The following is a 20,528-nucleotide window of genomic DNA, read 5'->3' as shown; positions in this document are numbered from 1 at the left end:
CAAATAAAACCCACAACAACTTATTCAGGAGTGACCTCTTTTGGTCATTATTAAAAGGAAAAATTTCAGGAATAACTTAGAAGAAATGTTATTTTGGCTGATCTAGGCTCATATATTCCAGTATATTCTCTTGAGCTTAAAGAACTCATATTACTAATATGTAACTGTCCTAGAGAAAGTGAAATTATACTCCACAGATCTGTAAAATAAACTGTTTGAGATGAAAAAGCTCTCTGTGAGGCACACAAATGTGAACTGTTTCCATCTCTTTCACTCAAACCTGCCAAATTAGCTACATGTGGCTTGGTTTTTTTCCCCCATCTTCACTAAAACACAAACCCACACAAACGCCCCGACCAGCTTTCCCTCGGAGCAGCACACGTCTCGGCGCCAGGCAGGAGCCACAGGGCTCCTCTACATCTCCCCCATGCATTATTTTACCTACATAAGGGACTTCTCCACTAACGAATTACTACTAAACAAAGGCAGAAGGCAGCATACAAACCATTACAGGCAGACGTACAGATATGAGTATCTTTGTGTACACAGGCATACGTTTATGTATATTTTAAATAATCTCATTGCATCAGCTGAATTTTCGTGTTTGCACATCTAACAATTCAGACTTTCTAAATTCATAAATTATTTTTAAAATTCACTATATTTCACAACATTAAGTACTGAAGTTTGTTACATTTTATTAGTATAATGAAGTTTGAGAACTACAGCTCAGTCTGTCAGATCAATTATCAAATAGAATTTCCCAAAACAAATACTAGATCTATACACATATATAGCAGTGTTTTATGCTGTAGAAACAACTTAAGTAGCAACCACATAAAGCACTTCTTTCTCAATGCAGAAATATCAGTTCCCTCTTGGACCAGGGGCCAGCCCATAGCTCCCTTCAAACCTCAGCTGCTGCCACTCTGACCCGTGCAGACCCCCTCTTCTTCCTCTCCACAGCGACACTAAAGATCATTATAACACCACCACCACAGTGCATACATGTGGGGTGGCTTGGGCGTTTGGGGAAGAACGTGTTGTCTGGGGGAGGAAACAAAGAGGTGAGATGCAGTCACATTTGATTAACAGAACTTTTCTGTCACCAGAACATAAGCAAGATTGGAGCACCACTGAAAACCAACCATCCAGCAGCCCTGAAATCTCCCTTAGGACTAAAAGGCTTTAACACAGCATGAGAAATCTCGAGAGTAAGAAGCCATGGGTTTGTTATACAAAGCTTGAACACACACGCACGCATGCACACACGCACACACCCCCCTACCATAACATGTCAACTTTGGGAAATATTTTCACTTGGACTTTGTGCCTCAGATCCTACACCCATGAGGGTTTCACATTTATTTACAATACTCTCCATGGGCAGTTTTCTGCTCCTTCACTCTTCAGACCCCTGTGATAACGTCAACTTTATCCATGCAATGAAGGAATTTAAAGCATGTCAATACTACTGGGAGGTGCACAGACTGCAGTTCAGCAGTATTTACAAGTATGATAACCCTTTATTGTGCCAGGTAACTTTTTAAACAGGGAATCCTACAGCAAGCCCTTGCCTTTGTTCATCTGTTAACTGCTATTCCACATGGCTGATAGTGGATACACGGTGACCTTGCACTGAAACTGCTGTACAGGAAATAAAGAGTGTAAGCCACAGTGCAGCCACAAACTGCAGCTTTTTTTCCCCTTCTATCAATACAGGAAAAACTCCTATATTTAGATACTATTCAAACACAAACATGAAAAGAAACTGCCCCTTGGTTTTATTTCGTTGCAGGGGAAACTTGCAGAAGACGAGGGAGGCAGCCGAGGTCCCCTCACTAGAAATGTTCAAACCCAACATTGCCAGCTTTATTTCTCCTAAGAGGAAAGCAATTTTTTGCTCTACTGAACACTAATGGCCAAGATTATTTAGTGACTGAAGACCAGCCTGGACAAAAGCATGGTTTTCATATCCAGCACGCCACAGACAATATGACTGGGCTCAATATGACCAGTCAAGTTACCTATAACCTTATGCCTCTTGAGGTACTACGAACTGTATTAAATAACTGAATGAGTCATCAATCACAACAGCCACCGTAAGTGTACCCGAGAAAGAGAGAAATACTGACATGTTACCGAAAAGCAGCCAGAGTTTCCATCCAATGCTGGAATTTGCAAGAGTAAGAGCAAGTTTGCTCTCCTCGGTCTCAAGGAAACGCAGGATGTGCCACTGCAGGCAGCGCAGACCGTCTCCTTCTCAAGTACATTGTGCTGCGTCTTACTACCTACTAACCTTGTCGTCATTTTCTATTCTTTCCTGAAGAGAGGCCCAACAACAGCACACCAGGTACCACACATCTGCTGCTGTTCCAAACCAGTTTCACCTGCCCTGGGTGTCTGCATAGACACAAACTTGTATTGTTGCCTTTCTCATAGAAGGAAACTAATTCTTTCCACCCATGACACGAGCTAAGAAAGATAACAGGGTTAAGGTCTCAATTATCACGCGCCTGGGGTTCCAAACATCACAGATCTTCAATAGAAGAGGTCGTTAAAAAACACAGAATCTATTTTCAAAGCTGTTTCAAGATATCTGCTCCTGTCTTTGGCTTTGGTGAGAAGCTGAGGTTCCAGGAAGGAGCAGCAGGTCCCCCCGTCACCGTCACCGCCCGGGCGGCGCAGAGGCCTCCAGTCGGGGGGCACGGGGAGCTCTCCTGGGGCTGCAGGTCCAGGGGGAACGCGGAGGGTGCTCCTCGAGTTCCCTTCCACAAAACATAGAAAAGTACTTTCAAGTTCAGCATACTCCTTGGGAATTCAAGCTTTACGCTTAGATGACACCAGCCCACAGCTAATTTTCTGCAGAAAAATAGGTTTGCTTAAGCACGGTTCAACAACAGGCAGACAAAGCGTGACAACCGTTGCTCCATTTGTGCAGTTTGGATTCTGCCTGTTGTTTCTTTCTTGGGCTTATTTTAATTGGGCCTGCGTCTTTCTGCTACAAAGTACACAAGAGCTAACTAAAAGTTTTAATTCTTCCTGGAAAAGAATGTAAAAATGTAACATTCTGCCGAGACAAAGATCTGTCCAAGCCAGGCCACTTGAGCATTTTATGACCATTTTTGATTAATTATTTCTTAGATGGAAGTTTGCAACATCAGATTATTCAGGTGCTTTCCAGCCATGGTATCTACAGCATCTAATTCAGGTAATGCACTAGGCATAAAAGGCAAGACCATGAGTTCAGGCCATCTAAATGTCACAGCAAGCAGGTCACAGCTTTTATCTTCAAAAGCACAATCTGCTTTAATAAGAGAGTGTTGAAATATGCAGAGTACTCCACAAATAAGCTACTTCAAGTCAGCCTTGTGTAAGATAAAGCACCCAGCCCAGCAACATAAGAACCACAGGTTCTGGACTGACTTTACTACTATATTATCTGTCAGGAAACCGCTAAATAAGGAAACACTGAGATAAAGGAAGTTTTCACCTTTAAATTAATCTGTATGAAAGAGGCCACTAGCTACCAAAACCAACAAAATCATGCAAAACAAGGCACATATCTTGCAGAACCTTAGCATTTGTTAGTGTAGAGTATTCCTGAGTCTGCCTTTAAGCAAAATATAAATCTTTCAGGAAACACTGAATATTAGTAATGCAAAAATCCATACTCTCTCAACCTTTTACCTATATTTCAAGCAGGATTACAATGGTGCCTCACACCCCTCCCAGGCTTCTTGCTATCAGCTCAACTCAGAGCAAGTCATTAGGGCCTGAAAGACAAGGTTGAATATACCTTCCAAACGCCAGGTTTTAATTAACGTACTCTGACTGCAACATCTCCTAAAGTCTTGATTTAAGCACAAGCTCTCTCAGTGTTCTATACCTCCCCCACTCCGTCTCACCTCTGTTTCAAGGACAAACTTTCATTAGCAATGTGATCTTTAGCACTGGCTCTGTTGACTGCAATGCATGGTACTGCTCTATTTACTCAACACTACCTCATTGTTTGTAGTGCAGGCTTAACCAGTTGTAGGAGAACAGCCAATACCTGCAAAATTAAACCATCTTTTTACTATTGGGCTGTTTTCAGGTTGTTTTTGTAGTAATAACCAGGAAAAGTAAGCAGAACAGACAAACAAAAAGAAGACGGCTAATACAATTCCGTTTCCTTCAATATTCTTTCAAACTCCTGCCTCTCGTTTACACTTAGGCTGTAAGAATATCACAGGTGTGGAGTTTCCTGAACAACAGCCTTGAGATCCACGAAGCATCTTAGTGTATACAAGAATCAGGTGATCCTCGCTCAAACCCTTAAAGATATCGGCCAAATGTCAAACTTCTCCAAACTGGCTCTCCCCTGCTCCAGAAACAGGGAGCTTACCCTGTCCTGTCCAGCATCCTTCCACCACAACGCAAGGAGAAGTGGAAGCAGATCTCTGAATCAGCTTGCCTTTCATCTCCAAAAGTTTCAAGGCAAAGATCTGGGCAGCAAGCCCATTCATCAGGGACTGATTACACTTGAGAAAAGCAAAAATGAGAGTAAGAAATTGTTCTAAGACTTTGGCAGTTCACAACTAAGATTAGATTTACACAGGGCTTTCCAAGGGACTCAGTCTTGCCCAACAGAGAACAAGAACATTAGCAGCGACATTAAAATGGTGTTGCTTCCTCTTACAGAACTACATCCTCTCTCTCAGGCGGCTGCTTCTTTCCAAAGTGAGTTCATTATGACTGGAAAGACTTGATACGAGTTCTCTGGAATATGAAGCAGGTCACACAGCTTCTTGTGATCAGTTCTCAGCATCTGGGGTTTATCGGAAGAGGAAGCTGATTTATATTTTCTTGTTTCTTTAAGCACACAAAAAGAGCAGTGGTTTTTGCCTCCTGCACTTCATATGTACATGGTGCCATTTCACATGTTTTCTAATAAATTTCATCCTGTAACAGTGTAATTCTCTGTAAGAAATAACACTGGAGAATACACTCAAGCAATCAATCCAGCAAACCCCAACCTGCCACAGGCACGTTCCTGCGGCTGCCACGCATTGCCCAGCTCTCAGTCGCACGCATCCCCCTCCAAGCCAACAGGTTCTTGATTCAAGAGGTCTGATGTGTCACACACTGTTTTGTCTCCCTCTTCAGCCAAAAAAGACTCCTAAATTAAGTTTCAGACTTTGAAGTACACAGCTCCAAGAAGATCTGCTTACAAAGCAAAGCCCCCACAGTGACTTTTGCACTTTTATTTTCCAAATCACATATCATAGCTGTACTCTTAGCGCAATTCACTGCAACAGAACTACTTACCAGTGAAGACACTTAATTTTGCAACTGCAAACATCTACACAATTCCTGGTAACATTAAAGCACACGTTTAAACTTCTCTAGAATTAGGGGCAGAGAATGGCAACACCACTAACTAGCCTTGATTTCAATTCAGAATGATAACATAGCTTAAAAGGTTTTATTATCTCTAGGGAAGTCTCTGAACTAACAGGTGTCCAAAATCATCATGAGCCAAGATTTGCAAAAGAATACAACTATTTCTTAATCTTAAAATTAAGTTTCTTTCCAATATTTGAGTGCTATCACGACATCCATTTCTCAGCACTTTTTGCCCTTCTCCGCCACTGCAGTTCTACAAAGAAAGGTAGTGGGGCAAAGGAAAACTAAAATGTTTTAAACTGGAGTTTGGGAGAGGTGGTGGCCTTGGGTGGTGTTTGGTTTTGTTACTCATCACAAGTGGTGAGCATTTAAATTTCAATTCCCGATATCTTTTGTGTAAAACTTATAACTCACATCTGCCTTCACAGCGCAGGGATTAAATGAATGAGGGGCAGAGCAGTAAAGCAGCTCTTTATAAACCAAGCAGGAACAGGAGCTCTTGCATAGAAGCATATTGGAGTAAGCTGTGAACAGTCTAAAAAACATCAACACATTTCTCAGAGTAAAGCACTAAAAAATGGTTTGTAAAGCAAATATTACTCCTAATTCAGTACCTTGAGACACGCACAATGCTGCTTCCATGTTAACATGTAAGAACTGGTAGAAGCACTGCATGTATATGTATTGTCAAAATGGGAGAATACAAATCCTTTATTTGTCATTCATTATTTCTCAGCCACTTTTGAAAACCCTGACAACAGTTCGTTAACTCATTTCCAGTGACTTTTTCAGCAGCTACTTACACCAAGTTAGAGGATCTTTGAGGATCACATAATCCAGCAATCTTTGTATTAAAAGGCTTCTACTTCGCATTTTACTGTCTGACAATGACTTCAAAAAAGCTGCAAGTACAATTTCAAGAGAAATTCGAGTATTTGGGTACAGTATTATGGCTGTGAGAACAGAAATATGCCAGTGACACAGTTCTCAGACACCGCGCCACACGACGCTCAGGCAGGCGCCGCAAGCACTCTGGACGGGTCAGAGTAAAGTTTGGTTTTCTATATATGCTAATCCACCCAGACCTGCTAAGAGATTCAATGCTACTGTTTAACTTCACCAGAACAAGCAGCAGCATTTGTTATCATAAAGTCTACTCAGGCTTATCCTCAAACCAAAGGGCCAAATGATTCATTTCTCTTAAAATCAGAATGCCAGTGCCAGTATTTGTTAGAAAAGGATAGGCCAGCTAGCCAGGACCACCACAGTTTAGGCTTCCAGACAAAAGAATACGCAGCTTCAGACAAATTCTTTAACTAACTCTCCACGTGTTCTGAAGTCAAACACACCTAAGTACAGGAACGACGCAAGGTTTGAGAGAACACCCGAGGAACTCAGATAGAGCACTGCAGCCTTCAGAGCAGCTCATGTTACTGCTTTTCCACAGAACCTAACAGAACACAAATGCTGCCAATAACAAATACGTTCACATGATCTATACACGTATATTCACGTATACATACATTATATACGTAGCAGAAAAACTGTTTTGGTATTAACTCTTCCCTAAGAGAAGAGATTTGTGTGTTCCAATTGCAACATGGTGGGAGCTGGTTTACTTGTACCATCGACAGCAGAATTACACCCAGGGTTATGAAACAAGAGTTAGGCATCCGTTTCATTGCTAACGACAATAAGAATCCCGCGCTGGAACAGCCTGCGGCTACAGGGAGCATCAGCACGGCCTTACTTCCCCACCACAAAGACTGACAATATTCCAATGTTAGGTATCAAACATAGATAAGCATTGGTTGAATTATGTTTATCAATGGAACTAGGGAGCTATTATATGCTAATATGTAGTAAGAACCTTGCATAAGGCTACATGCATACAGTACACGCAGCCCTCCTGTAAGAGCAGGAGTTTATGACTTACCTGCCCTGACAACCTGAAGGACATCTTGTGTCTGTCAGGAAATCCTCGGTGCTGACACCAGCCCAAGGCCACAGTTTCACAATACAAACTGTTTGGTGGCCAAACTATCTTAAAAAGTTCCTCTCCTCTCACCCACAGTGCCCGTCCACAGCTGAGCGCTGCGGCTGCCCCGGACACAGCGCCTCACCTGCCACCCGCACGGCACACCGAACTGAGCACGCTGCCCCCGGCTCCCGCACCCGCAGAGTGCGGGCGAGGAGCCCGCGCAGCAGCACCCGCCGGGAAAGCTGCCACTAGACAGTCTGCACACAACTGCAGCTCCAGAACAGGATGCGGGGGCAGAAAATACCTGAAGCTAGTATCGCCGGCAAACATGTTGGATCATGAAAATAAAATTAAAGGGTGTAGTTTCATGGGACGTGAGCTTGGACAGCAAAGCACGTTAGAAGTTCCCACCCTACCTGTTCGTTTCAGTGATCCTGTTTACAGCACAGCTTCACAAAGAGCTCCTGACACAACAAAAAGATGGCAAAGGATGGAGCGGGGCAAGAAAGAAGCTGGCCTGGCTGCTGAAGACAAGTCTGGGAAACTGCAGCCTGCGTGTGCTGTGGAGAGAACAGCCTGCCCAGCAGCGCCCGCCGGCCTGCCCAGCGCCCGCTCCAAACATCCGAACCCAGCAAATACTCCAGAATACAGACCCTGGTAAGAGTTTCATTGAGATGCAGCCATCAATGAATCTGAAACTGGAAGACCAATCACAAGACTAAAACCACAAACAAACACAAGGCAAAAAGACAAACCAGAACAACACTCTGCATTTTAAGACTTTTTTCTGCAGTCTAAAAGTTCAGAGGTGTATTAAAAATGTATTAAAAAACAATGTATCCAAAATGAAGCTGTGACAGCCGGCAAGGCAGCCAAGGGCAGTTTCTGCTAGCACTTTGTGAAGAGGTTGCAGAACAAGTTTCTCTTTAAAAAAAGAGTTGTAACCGGTTTATCAGGTTAGAGGAATTCACTGGTTCTTCCGCCTCTCTCCCCATCCCATTTGTTTCCAAATGCTCATCTAACCAGCTTGTTTCTTGCTGAATTTGCTGATACGGGAGAAAATAAACTGCACCTGCAGCTCAGCTGGCTGATCAATAGGCATTCGAACATGCTTTAGAGAACGGGGAACTCGCTATCAGCAGATAAGTGGCAGCCCCTCTGTGTTCAATTTGTGCCCAGGTTGGGAGCGGGGGAAAGAGGCCCAGCTTGGTCTGTCTATGATTAAGAATATGAATCTAATCTCTCATTGATGCACTGGATTTAATGTACAATGCAATGAAAGATCAGCAAGACTAGGACAGCCTTTCAAACAATTTTACTTAAATGGCTATCCATAGATTAAAGTTGGATGTTTGCACCATGTCCAAAACCAGATCCAGCTCTCATGAGATCTTTTAATATATATCATTCAAAGTAAGACGGTAATTACAGCTAAATACTGCAGACAGCTCTCCAAAATTACTAGCTTTTCTTAGACTTCTCCTTTGTCAGGGAGACATGCAAATACAGCCTTGCAAAAGGAAAGCAACATGTCTTAAGGCAAGTCATGCTGATTCAGCCTGGTGTTCTGCATGAGAAGGATAAAGAAATCCACACCACTTCCAACTTCGCATTCGGTTTTTAACTCAGAGCCCCCATGGCGAGAGTCAGAGAAGCACGTGAAGATGTCGGAGTTTTGAGGACAGCAAGGCAAATTCATTTCAGTTTTGCTCTTTAGAAGCAAGCTTCCACTCCTGCAAGGTTTCAGAGAGCAACCCGAAAACTATTTTCTCCCTTTAATAGCTTAGAAACCATGAAACCACAAAGCTCCAGCAGTTACTTAGGAAAATATAAATAACATGCTAAACAAGCCAGTCCTGTGATTTGAAGATCTGAACAACGAAACCTAGCAAGAATGTCCCAGTAACGCAGGAAGGAACAGAGGACACTATTCCCTTTAGTAAGGAGCAGGTAATGCGTGTTTAGAGCACATCACAGGCTCAGGACGTCCCAAACAAACACTCCAACAGGAGATCTACTGACTTGGTTCGAAGAAGCCCTCGGGTTTTTCTGCTCAGAGGCTCCCTGCAGCTCCACCAGCGCAGCTCGGCCAGCAGCTCCAGCTTCCCCATTACTGGTCCCAGAGAGACAGGCTGAACTGACCACGTTAGGCAGACTGCGGTTTATGACTTCGAGTCATTATTTCCCTTATATTTGTACATGACCAGGATCTCACCTCCCCACCCAAAACATAACTATCAAAACATTGCACATGACCATCAGAAAATATAGCTTGATCCCATAAATGCAGCAGCATCTGTGGAATCACATGCTTGTTACCCTGGACAAGTACAGTTTTAAAAGCTTGCAGCAAAGCATACAGACACATACTGCAGCAAACGGCTCGCTTATCCGGGGGCACGGTGCTGCAGAACCTTACTTGGTAAAATGACACAGAAAAAAGATCTTGGCGGGGAATCCTGTTTTAGAATACTTACGACAGACGCAAGCAGTAAGTCATGTGAATGTAGCACTGTAGGAATATGAAGTAAAATTGAAATGCATTTGTTGAAGTGCCTTGTTACAAGCAGAGTAAAGGCTTAGCCACAGATTACAGGCTTTTGGTAGATCCATCATTGCTGGAAAGTGAACTAAACAGTAATAGGAGGAGGTTTTCTGTGGTCAGTGGAAAAACTCCATGCCCGCAGTAGCTGATCTATCGTTTACCAGTTACTAATCACAGAATCAGAATCACAGAATGGTTGAGGTTGGGAGAGGCCTCTGAACCGGATAAAAGTTACAATGGATTTGTGCTCAGTGATTCTCACTTCCCACTACACGTAGAGACTGGGAACCCCAGGCAAAAGCCAGAAGCAAACACCAAAACTTTCGTTTACCTGATTGAGATGTGTGCTAAAGCTTCAGCTGCATCATCAAATTCTCTCCCACAACCCAAACAGGGTGTGGAAAGCTCATTTCACATACTCCATAACATTATCTCAATCAAGGTAAAGTCTACTTCCTCTTCCTCCTCCTTTTCAAGTAACCACTTCACCCACCTGTGCTTCAGCTCGTCAAAACACCCCACTGAGGAAACGCTGTTTGTGTTGACAAACACCTGACTCAGCCTTACAATACATGGTGCGATCAAGAAATTTAATGCACTTATCTCCAAAAACGCTGAAAAGGATCAGCTATTAAAGAATATGTAATTTTGCTGTTTGCCGCCATTGCAAGTGGGAGGATGAATTAATTCCTCTCCGAACTCCCTCAGAGTCAGGACCCACGGAGGGGAAGGGAGACGAGCTTAGATCAGGTGTGCTCCAGGTGGCCCGTGATGGAACCGGCCACGCCACAACTGGCATCCAACAAATAACAGCAAAATTATTATCTCGTTGCATAGATATGCACAACAAAAAGGAGAAAAATGGTTGTTTTTCAAGAGTTTCTGCCCACCTACACACGAAGGCAGTATTTCCTTTTATTTGCTAAAGCAGACCCACCTACAGTGCAATTTACGGCAATAAGATACAATCTCATAAAGTATTGAGTATAATTAAAGTGTGTCTGTTATAAAGGTAAACAGAGTGTACTGGGCTAAGCTGTTCCAGATGTCTTCAGTGTAAGATCTGGGACAAGATCAGACCTGCAGCTGCACATTTTCTCAGGGGTTATTTTGAAGCTTTAAAAAAAGAAATAAATAATTTAAAAAAAAATCACCTTTTGTTTGTGGACTTGTGCAAAACCGGTGCAGGTAGAACAAATGCCACCTGCATTTAATGCTGACAGGTTTTAAGACACAGAAAACTTACACATTTCTGTTTTCACAAATACTCCAGAGTGAGGTGTTAACCATTCAGTACCAAAGAGGGTTCAGGCCTGGCCTGCCAAGTTAACTGTGTCACCAGGAGTTACAGCAACACAAACCTGTTCTACTGCCTGAGCAAGTTTCTTGCTGAAACACACCTACGAATGATTCAGACAAGGTGTGGAAAGCCAGTTTTATATGTTACACAAAAATGCACTATTGTATTTTTCCATTCAAGCGCATTTCGTATCTAGAAAAGGCAGTGAAAGCAAGCAAACTTTCAGGAAGTGCATATGTATACGCTAGTTGCGTTACATTTTTTTGCTAACTTAGGGCCTCTTGAACTGCATAGACCATACAAATTGACAGATTTACTGTCTTAATGCGATATTAAATGAGCCAAAGAGCAAAATACAGAAATTGTGAAAAAACAAAACAAAACACTTTATAATCCACTAAAGTAATTAAGCTCATCTGGAAAAGTGTGATACAGAACATGCACAGCTGATGTTTTACGAAAGTATAGTTTTGAAGATTTCAACTAAATCTAAGAAAAACAAGTTAGAAAAGGTCACGTTTTTAAATATACAGCAGTGAATCTGTAGATTAAAACATACCACCTAAATTTTGAAAGTCTAATTAGCACTGCTAAATTAAGTTGTGCTCTTATCAGCCTACTCTTTTAAGGCCTAAGCAAGAGAAATTTGGAATAAAAGCAGAATAATCAGAAGCCACATCTTCCAAGGACTTCCAAGGACTAGAGTATCTGCTCAAGTACTCTGATATTGTACTCAACCATTTCAGAATTATGGGGTTCTCATTTCAAATGGTTCAGGGTATTTTGAGGTTCGCTTTAAAATAAGCACAAAAGCTTGCTAGTGATTTCGAAGTGCAAAGCAAAATCAAAGCCTATTTCTTTGATCAGCTCAGCTGAATCTCGTCCCCAGGCTTCTCCCCGAGGAGCCCCTGCCCAGGAGCGGCGCCTCACCTGCTGAAGAACCTGGTCCAGCGGCTCTGCCTTGCCCAGCCCCTCTGCTGTTAAGCCAGTCACTTCACGACACTGGTCACTTAAGTCCAAATTGTCTGCTTTCACCAGGGATTTGTGGAGTGCCCCTACCTAAAAACATTAAAGAAATTACGGGCAGAAGTGAGGAACAATCGAATTAGCTCTTTTGAACAAAGCGTTCAGACTGCAGTAAAATCAGAAAGGTGCAGTATCGCGTTCCCGATAACAATCGCAATGAGAAAAGCATCTGCGGATTTCCCAAACCGAAAGCTTTGCCTCGGTTTCTCCCCTCCCGCCCCGGAGAGCCGGCTCTCTGCCGCACCGAGTCACAGCCGGCCCATGGGACACCTTTGCAGTTAGCACCCATTCTTGTGAGACTTGGTAACTGCAAAGGGGAGATCACACAATATTAAGGCAGTTTCCTGAATCTATTCATAAAATTGATAGTCAGGTTTATTTTATCAAAGCCTTTCACCTCTTGAGGGACTCTTGTTTATGACAGGGCTTTTTTGCGGGAAAAAAAATAGACCATATTTCCAGATCAGCCTAAAATTTAAAGGAATTCAGTATTCTCTTAAAGTTTACTCAACACTGGTTAAAGAAAAAAACCAAGTGCCTCCGGCAGCAGGCCAGAGAGGGTCCAACGGTTACCCGAGACAGCTCCCACAAAGCATGCACGCTGGGAGCCTGCCGAGGGCAGCTTTTTGTTTTGAACCTTCCAAAGCCCGTAGTCATCTCCGAAGCTGAAGCTACAGACGTTTTAAGGGAGACGGGGCAGGGGGGTGGAAGCGGCCAAACTCTTTCAAAGCTACTTCTTCCCTTAGAGCGGAACAAAAAGGACCCTTCGGAGTGAGTGACCCCGAGTGAACGCCCGCGGGCGCGGGCCCCGCTCCCTCCCCCGTGCGCCCGCGGAGCGCGGCCGGGCCGGGGAGGCGGCGAGCGGGCGGGCAGCGCTGCTCGCCCGGCCCCGGGAACGCGCCCCGGCCCGCTCCCCAAGCCATACCTTCTTGCCGGGTAGATCCACAACTTGCCACACCAAGAGAATTAGTTCCCTCTCATCCGAACCCAGTTTAGCCCCATATGCACCAGCTGTTGCCCCAAACAACACCACCAAAGAGTCACTGTGCGAAGCCGTCATGACCACAGGGGGAAACAACTACAATCAAAAGCAGAGGTCAAAAAAAAAAGAGAGAAAAAAAAAGGACACACACACAAAAGAACAAAACAAATCCCACAAAGGCTCACCCCCTACCTCCAAGTGATCAAAGGGGAAAGGAGCGAACGAGGAGTCACAATATCAAGAATAGAGAGAGAGCTATTTAGGAGATAAAGGTGTTTGAAACCAACAAAAATGGAGAAAGCGTGCATCTCTACCTGTTCCCGGCGAGCTCCTTCTCCCGGGCTATGGGGAGGTGATACTAGCGAGCCCTGGGCTCCTCTCCCTCTGACATCATGGCAGGAGCCCAGCTTCCCCCTTCCCAAGTTACCTGCCCTTGGTGCGGCTCATGTGACTCTAGTCAATCTCCCAGAGGGAAGAGGCCATTGGGCCTTCGGAAAAGGTGTAGGAGGGACGGAGGGAGAATCAACGCCTGGCTGATCTGGCCTGATTGGTTTTTGAGGGAGATCAGAGGAAAACTGCCTTTCTCCCTCTTCAGTTCTGCCTGCAGGAAGTGCCTCTACCTGCTTTCGGTCCCGCGGCTGCCGGCCGCGCCGGGCACGGGCGGTGCGCGCTCCCGCTGCGCGCCCGCGGCCGCTCGCCCGGCGCACGGGGACCCGGGGACAGTGCAGTCCTACCGAGTCCCCTTTTGTCTTGGAAATCCGAAGAATACACACCTACGGTTACTGAAACACAACCTGTGCCTTAGCTCTGAGCACGGAGGTCCTCACCTTTCGTGCACGTTGCTGTCTATGTACTGAGCTACCAACGTTCGTGTATAATGAGAGTGCAGTATTATACAGGAATTTTTAAGGGATATTACAGTCAGAAAGTAATTTGCATTTTAGGCCCCACTTGGCATATGGTTTGCAAAGGTGGGTCCTATTAAAATATTTTTTGTTGGAAGAAGGTGCATGTCTACCACGTTTTACAAAGCAGAAATATAAACCTTGTATTCTCTATCCTGTAACCGCTCAGTGAAGAACTATCTCCTGGGCATTAAATGCAGTCAAAGACCGGCAGTTTTTCTCTACAGCTCTTTTCTGTTTCACAGGTGAGACTCTACACAGGAAAAGAGCGCCCAGCTTAGCTGCTACCAAAATACTCCTCTAAGCATTTCTGCTCGATGGGAGCAGTAGTTGTATTTGTAACATCGGGGGCTTGGACCATTTTTGCAGACGTCGTCAAACTCAAATTTATTTTAAAGCGAAAATGAAAATCAAAAAGCCTCTAAACTGTTTTGACCACGTTATTTTTCCTATTGCCACCACTGACGAGTTACTAATGGTTTTTAAAGGCCAAATGATGCAACTTAGACATGTCACAATTTTTCTTCCGCTCAATTAAATCCTCAGTTTGTACTTCAATATTAGTGTTGTGTTGAAATACAGTTTTCACTGAATAAAAAACAGTGCTGCCATTTAGCTACTGATGGGAAAATACAGAGCTGGACATTTAACTGTGATTATCTGATGGGTTTAAATATTAACATCACATTTTCTCTTTTTCTTTTAACATGCTAATTTAATAATCGGTTAATTATAGCAGTTACTATGGACTTCCTTCAGCAAATCCCGATTCCCATGCTAACACCATCAGCAAGACTATTTCATGTATTTCGATTAAGTAGCTGCACTTGGGGGACGCTGCGTCCTGCGAGCTCTGGGAATCCCTGCGCTGCAGCGCTTGCCTGGCCGGGGCGGCAGAGCCTGCAGGCACGGGGCACCTCGCACCTGCTCCGTGTGGCTCAGCTGCTGTCTCTGCAGCTCGCGCGCAGCTGCCCGAAAGCAATCCCGAAGGCAGGCTGCTCTTACAGAACGGGCACGGCCCCAGAAGTTACGCAACATCTGCCTTGTCCTCTGTCAATGTATGTCTAGAACTCCTTGGTAGAAAATAAACCCCAACCATTCCTATTCCTTTTGGTTAGGTATATCCCTTAGATATAGCAGTAAGGAAGCAGCATAACAGCCTGTTCATAAGTATACAGAATGATTCTTGTCCCTTAAGTCTGTAATAACAATGAGAAACGCACACTGACTTCAAGCGTGAGAACTGTTCCTCTCATCTCAACCTGTTTCTCCCTCCCATATACATATACATATACATATACATATACATATACATATACATATACATATACATATACGTCATGGGGGTGTCGGGGGAGTGGTGGTGTCTGTACACACAAGTGTGAGCACAGATTTTACCTGAAGCTATGTTACAGAATGAAAGTACCAGTCTGATATAACTTACCTGCCTTCATGAGGCTGTCATTCCATAGCCCTAATACGTAACTACTTCATACAAAAAGGGATTATAATTAGCAGATGTCTATAGAAGATCATACACATTATATATTCCTGGTCAGCTTGATATATATGCTCACAGGCTTCACTGGATTGGAACAAAGAATGCCAATACCTACCTAATCTAATGTGAAAGAAAAAAGTATTGTAATTTACTTATAGCAACATGTCAAACTAAAGAAGTTCTACTCATATCAATGCCAAAGACCCTTGAAAACTCACTTGAAATCTACGCATGGTATCAAAGGCTAGTGAGCCCAAAAGCTTGTATGCTTTTGACAGTTTTATTAGCTCATCTAATAAAATGTAGTATCGCTTCCTAGAAAACCCATCTGGTTTCTACTGTTAAACTATCTTGACTCATATATTTCTACTGTTACTCGCTTAGCTCAACTATTCTAGCTAAATTGACTTCAAACATATTCTAACATGTTTAAAATAAAACTTTAAATAAACACTGGCCTTCCTGGGATTTCAGACATTTTCAAGTATCAGATTATGCAACTGCTTTCCCATTCACCTTCTATCCAGAAGCTTCAGTCTCTCTGCATGCAACTCTTAATTATAGCAGTCTCTGGATTTATTGATCAAAAAAATGTGAAGAAATGAGATCACCTGTCTCCATAGAGCAGCAACAGGATCCACTTCCTGAAACAACATGTGGGACAAGCCCTTGTACATTGAACGTTAACAAAGTTAATTTGTAACCAAGATCTTGCTGAAATCAAGAGTTATTGCTCACCTTTAGCTTTAATCCTGGCAGGCATATTTATAGAGGTTCTTGTTCGTAGGCTCCATGGAAGGATAATGTTTCATAAATGTAACTGGATGGAGAATAAAGGTTTTAAAGATGGACATTCATTGTTATGCAAGTTCGGTATTGTGATTTTTTTTAATCAAACAAGCTGGAAAATAGAATGCTTGTACAGTTAGATCACATGAGAATGCTGAAGAAGCTCATTAAATGCATTGTGCTTGTAATGGACAAACCTGCAGTGACAATTTCATCCTCACTATACACACTATCCAGTTTCATGAATCAAGACAAAGAAAGACAAAAACTATAGAAAAGGAAACACCGCCTCCCCCTTTTACCTTTACCACATTATTATCAAAACCCCCTGTGGACTGGATTTCCTAATCACTGAAGTTCTCTTATAGCCTTCTTAATAAAAAAGGAGTATGAAACTCGGAGGCATGAGACCTGGAGTAATAACATCTTGGCCACATTCAGATCTACAGGAATACTCCAATTACCTTTCGGGGAAGCTAAAAATCAGTCTCCTGTTCCAAACCTGTATGATATTGAAAAGTTATTTGTCTTCCTCAGGAATACTTTACTCATCAGTTAAAAGGAAGACAATGATGATGATTAACCTTGTAAAACTGTTTGAAATGCCCTGAGAAAAGTTAACTAACTTCCAAGTGTGGTCTAACTTCCAAATGGAGCATGCTGGTGGGGCAGGGACGATGGGCACGTGGCCTCCAGGGGCCTCTTCCAGACAAAATCATTTTGTGGTTCTGAGAAGCAGAGATGCTAAATTAAATAAGTACACAGCCTTGGTGTTTAACTGGACAACACGGGTAGTGGTACATCCTCTGTGTGCATCAGCATCTCCAGGCACAGCAAGTAAAAGATCTGTGAGTGATCTATAAGCACATGGGAAAAGACATGTAGATTTCAGACCCATTCAGTGCTTGGCTCCTGGATGGGATTATAAGCATCTGCAGTACTATTTTCTGAAGGAGGAGCTTACTGTAACTCCTGAAACATAAACCGATATGTAAGGAATTTTCTGGCATCCTTTCTTTAAGAGCAAATGAGTGGGAAAGGGCATGGGAACAACTGCTCAACAGTGTTCTTTGATTGCTGTCCAGATGTTAGGAGAGATCTGACGTGTTGTCTGCCAGGTAGGTCTGTCATGGTGACAGTGCAGTGCAGAACCTTGCAATAATTTCCATCGGGATATGCACAAAAGCAGGGCAATATGCAAACATGTTCCAGAAAGGTGGATTCCAGTGGGTCCTTCCCCTGCAGATACTAGCCCCACCAAGCCATACTGAAAGCATTCATTTAGAATCCTGCATCAGTCGGAATTTAATCTCCATGGACTCACAGATAAATTAAAACATAAACCTGGTGACTAAGCTAGATAAATAAAAACAAAAATACTTTCCCTGCTATTTGATGTAGCTTCCCTCCTTTATGGGCTGACTATCAATCCAGCGTCTCAACTCTACAAAGGTTGGATACAGGCTTGGCTCCCACTGCAGGACAGGTATATGCTGTTTAGCCACATTTTCCAGATTACAGGTATCAGGCTTTTGAAGATCTAAGCATTTACTTTTCAGTGTAATTGATGGACAGGTCAAACATGCATGCATAGTAGTGTCTTTGATTAATATTATAGATTTACATTTAAGTGAAGAGTTTGCAACAAATACACAGTGAATTTTGATTTTTCCCTCATTGGAAATAATGCTTTCCTGCCAAAAATTTACCAGAGCTCTCTGGAATGAATCACTGCAGGGTGATCTGGTGGGGACCTCTGGGAGCCCTCGTGTCCACGCCGGCGCCCAGAGCCGGGTGCTGCCCAGGCCAGCCTGGGCCGGCCGGCGCGTCGCCGGGCTGTGTGCGGCAGAGCTCCCGGGGGGGCTCGGAGCCCCGCTCTGAGCTGGCCCGTCGCCGGGCTGTGTGCGGCAGAGCTCCCGGGGGGGCTCGGAGCCCCGTTCTGAGCTGGCCCGTCGCCGGGCTGTGTGCGGCAGAGCTCCCGGGGGGGCTCGGAGCCCCGTTCTGAGCTGGCCCGTCGCCGGGCTGTGTGCGGCAGAGCTCCCGGGGGGGCTCGGAGCCCCGCTCTGAGCTGGCCCGTCGCCGGGCTGTGTGCGGCAGAGCTCCCGGGGGGGCTCCCAGCCCCGCTCTGAGCTGGCCCGTCGCCGGGCTGTGTGCGGCAGAGCTCCCGGGGGGGCTCCCAGCCCCGTTCTGAGCTGACCGTTCCAAAGCCGCACTGTGCTGCTCAGGAGAAACTTCTTCCTAGTGGCCAATCTGATCTCACTGCTGAATTTTCATACCATTCACTGCAGCCAGCTCAGGCAGGATCCTTAAGCTGCTGTAAATTAGGCATGCGTGTTACCTAATGAGATGAATATGCAAGTACTTCCTGCACCTTTTAATCTGCCTTACCTGGGACTGAAATTCACTTTGTGTGAAGCTTTATAGCCCCTAGAATCTGCCTACATATATTTTCATTGCAATTGGTCACTTTTTTACTAGTCTCAGGTATCATATGAAAATGGAAATCCAATGGAAAATGTTATTTCTGTGGCAGGTTTTTAAGGAAACTGATGTTCAGCCTTAGATTACTCCTATTACCAACCCTCCCTCTCTGTCCATTAAAAGGATACAGCAGTTTGTAAGTCTGTCAGCGTGACTGAATATCCAACAGTAAAAATCTGTTGTTTAATGATGAGGTTTAGTATAAAGAGTTGTTTGTTATACCAGCTGTGATGGAAAAAAGACCCCTACCACCATCCTTACTGCCACACTTCAGCAAAGAATACATACATAAATCGATAACAAAATTAACCACAATAGCTAAAAGCCAAAATGCTGGCTTTTATCCACTTTCATTTAAATGCAATTAAATAGACTAATCTTATTAATTTGCAAACAATAAAGTTTAAAATTCCTTTGCATGTTTAAAGTTCAACATATCCTCTTGTGAAAAGAACAAGTGGTTAACTCCTCATAATAGAAAATGAGAATGACCTGATGGCTACATTAAACCTTTAGTTTGGGCCATTTTATACTTTATATTTAACAGACCAACTCAGAGGCTTCCAAACATAGGAACAGCAAGACTGGAAATCCAGTCATCCTTTAACTTCTTACAGAATAATTTTTGTATTCACTCCTTTAATGAATTAATTATATTCAGCCCACCATATTCCCACACATTAATGCGTTCAGAGAAAGTTCTCAGAAGTTCATTGGCATTCAGAATCACGGATGTTTCAAAGTGAGACAGCCAAAGCCATCTGGAACTTAAGATATCCACTCCAGTCACCTTGCGCGCAAACATAAAAACAGCTGGACAATATAAGTCGTGTCAATGCCACTATCTACACCAAAAGACTCTCACGTTATACACTGCTCTCAGTTGTTGAGAGCTGATAATCGATTCTGCAATACGGCAGTGAAAGAAAGAACTGACCATCAAGTGAACGCCAAAGTTTGTACACTGGAAGTCCAAATTGCTCAATGACAAACAACTGCGCAAATGACACAGTTAACGATGAACCTATGCAAGTTCCATTTTCTCAGGCTTTACTGGCGACTGGCTGACACTGGCCTCATGGGAGCACCTTGGCACACATTACAAAGCTCTGTCTTTTATTCAGATTGTATCACAGGCGCTCAGCTGACTTGAAAACCCTGATAAAAAAGAGGGTGTGTTCCTGTAATATTTAATTCCCATTTGATTTAGCTGCTCTGATATTTAACCTGCTTCTTCATTATAATTTAATTAAACTTATTCCACATACAGACATGCTAATACACGTTTTTTTCTCACCACAGTATAAATAGAAGTAAAATATAAATGCAAAACTTAAGCAAAACTTAATCACCTGTTGAAGCCCTTAGGCTTTTAAAAACATTTCATCAAAGTATTTTGTATAATATACTGATGAATGCAATTATGTGCATCCAAAATAGACATGATAGGAGACCTATCATTGAATGGTTTTTTTGTTCTTTCACCTTGATTGTGTTTGTTTTGCTCCACTTCTACCAGCAATGATTGGGACCTGTCAGGGGTACTTCAAATGTGCTCTATGTCCTGTTCTACCCAATTACAAGGATGGAACAACTTACCCAAAGAATCAGGGCTCTGGTACAACTTCTA

At 43.5% G+C, this 20,528-nt stretch overlaps 1 protein-coding gene across 11 annotated transcripts in view; it reads right to left on the bottom strand.

The window, feature by feature from the left end:
• Positions 1-20,528, bottom strand: part of ESRP2 (epithelial splicing regulatory protein 2) — a 143,975-nt gene that overhangs the window by 28,848 nt on the left and 94,599 nt on the right. For all 11 annotated transcript variants that reach the window (XM_082063075.1, XM_082063077.1, XM_082063078.1 and 8 more), the window contains 4 exons: positions 16,367-16,448; positions 16,145-16,272; positions 13,166-13,318; positions 12,145-12,273 (listed from right to left, as the gene is read on the bottom strand). In XM_082063075.1, coding sequence (XP_081919201.1) covers positions 12,145-12,273; positions 13,166-13,300 — 264 coding nt within the window. In that variant the 5' untranslated portion in view covers positions 13,301-13,318; positions 16,145-16,272; positions 16,367-16,448. The remainder of the gene's footprint in view (positions 1-12,144; positions 12,274-13,165; positions 13,319-16,144; positions 16,273-16,366; positions 16,449-20,528) is intronic.

Source organism: Streptopelia decaocto (genome assembly GCF_964273445.1).
Source record: "Streptopelia decaocto genome assembly, chromosome: 11".
NCBI classification, from domain to species: domain Eukaryota; kingdom Metazoa; phylum Chordata; class Aves; order Columbiformes; family Columbidae; genus Streptopelia; species Streptopelia decaocto.
This window is presented reverse-complemented; position numbering and strand designations above follow the sequence as displayed.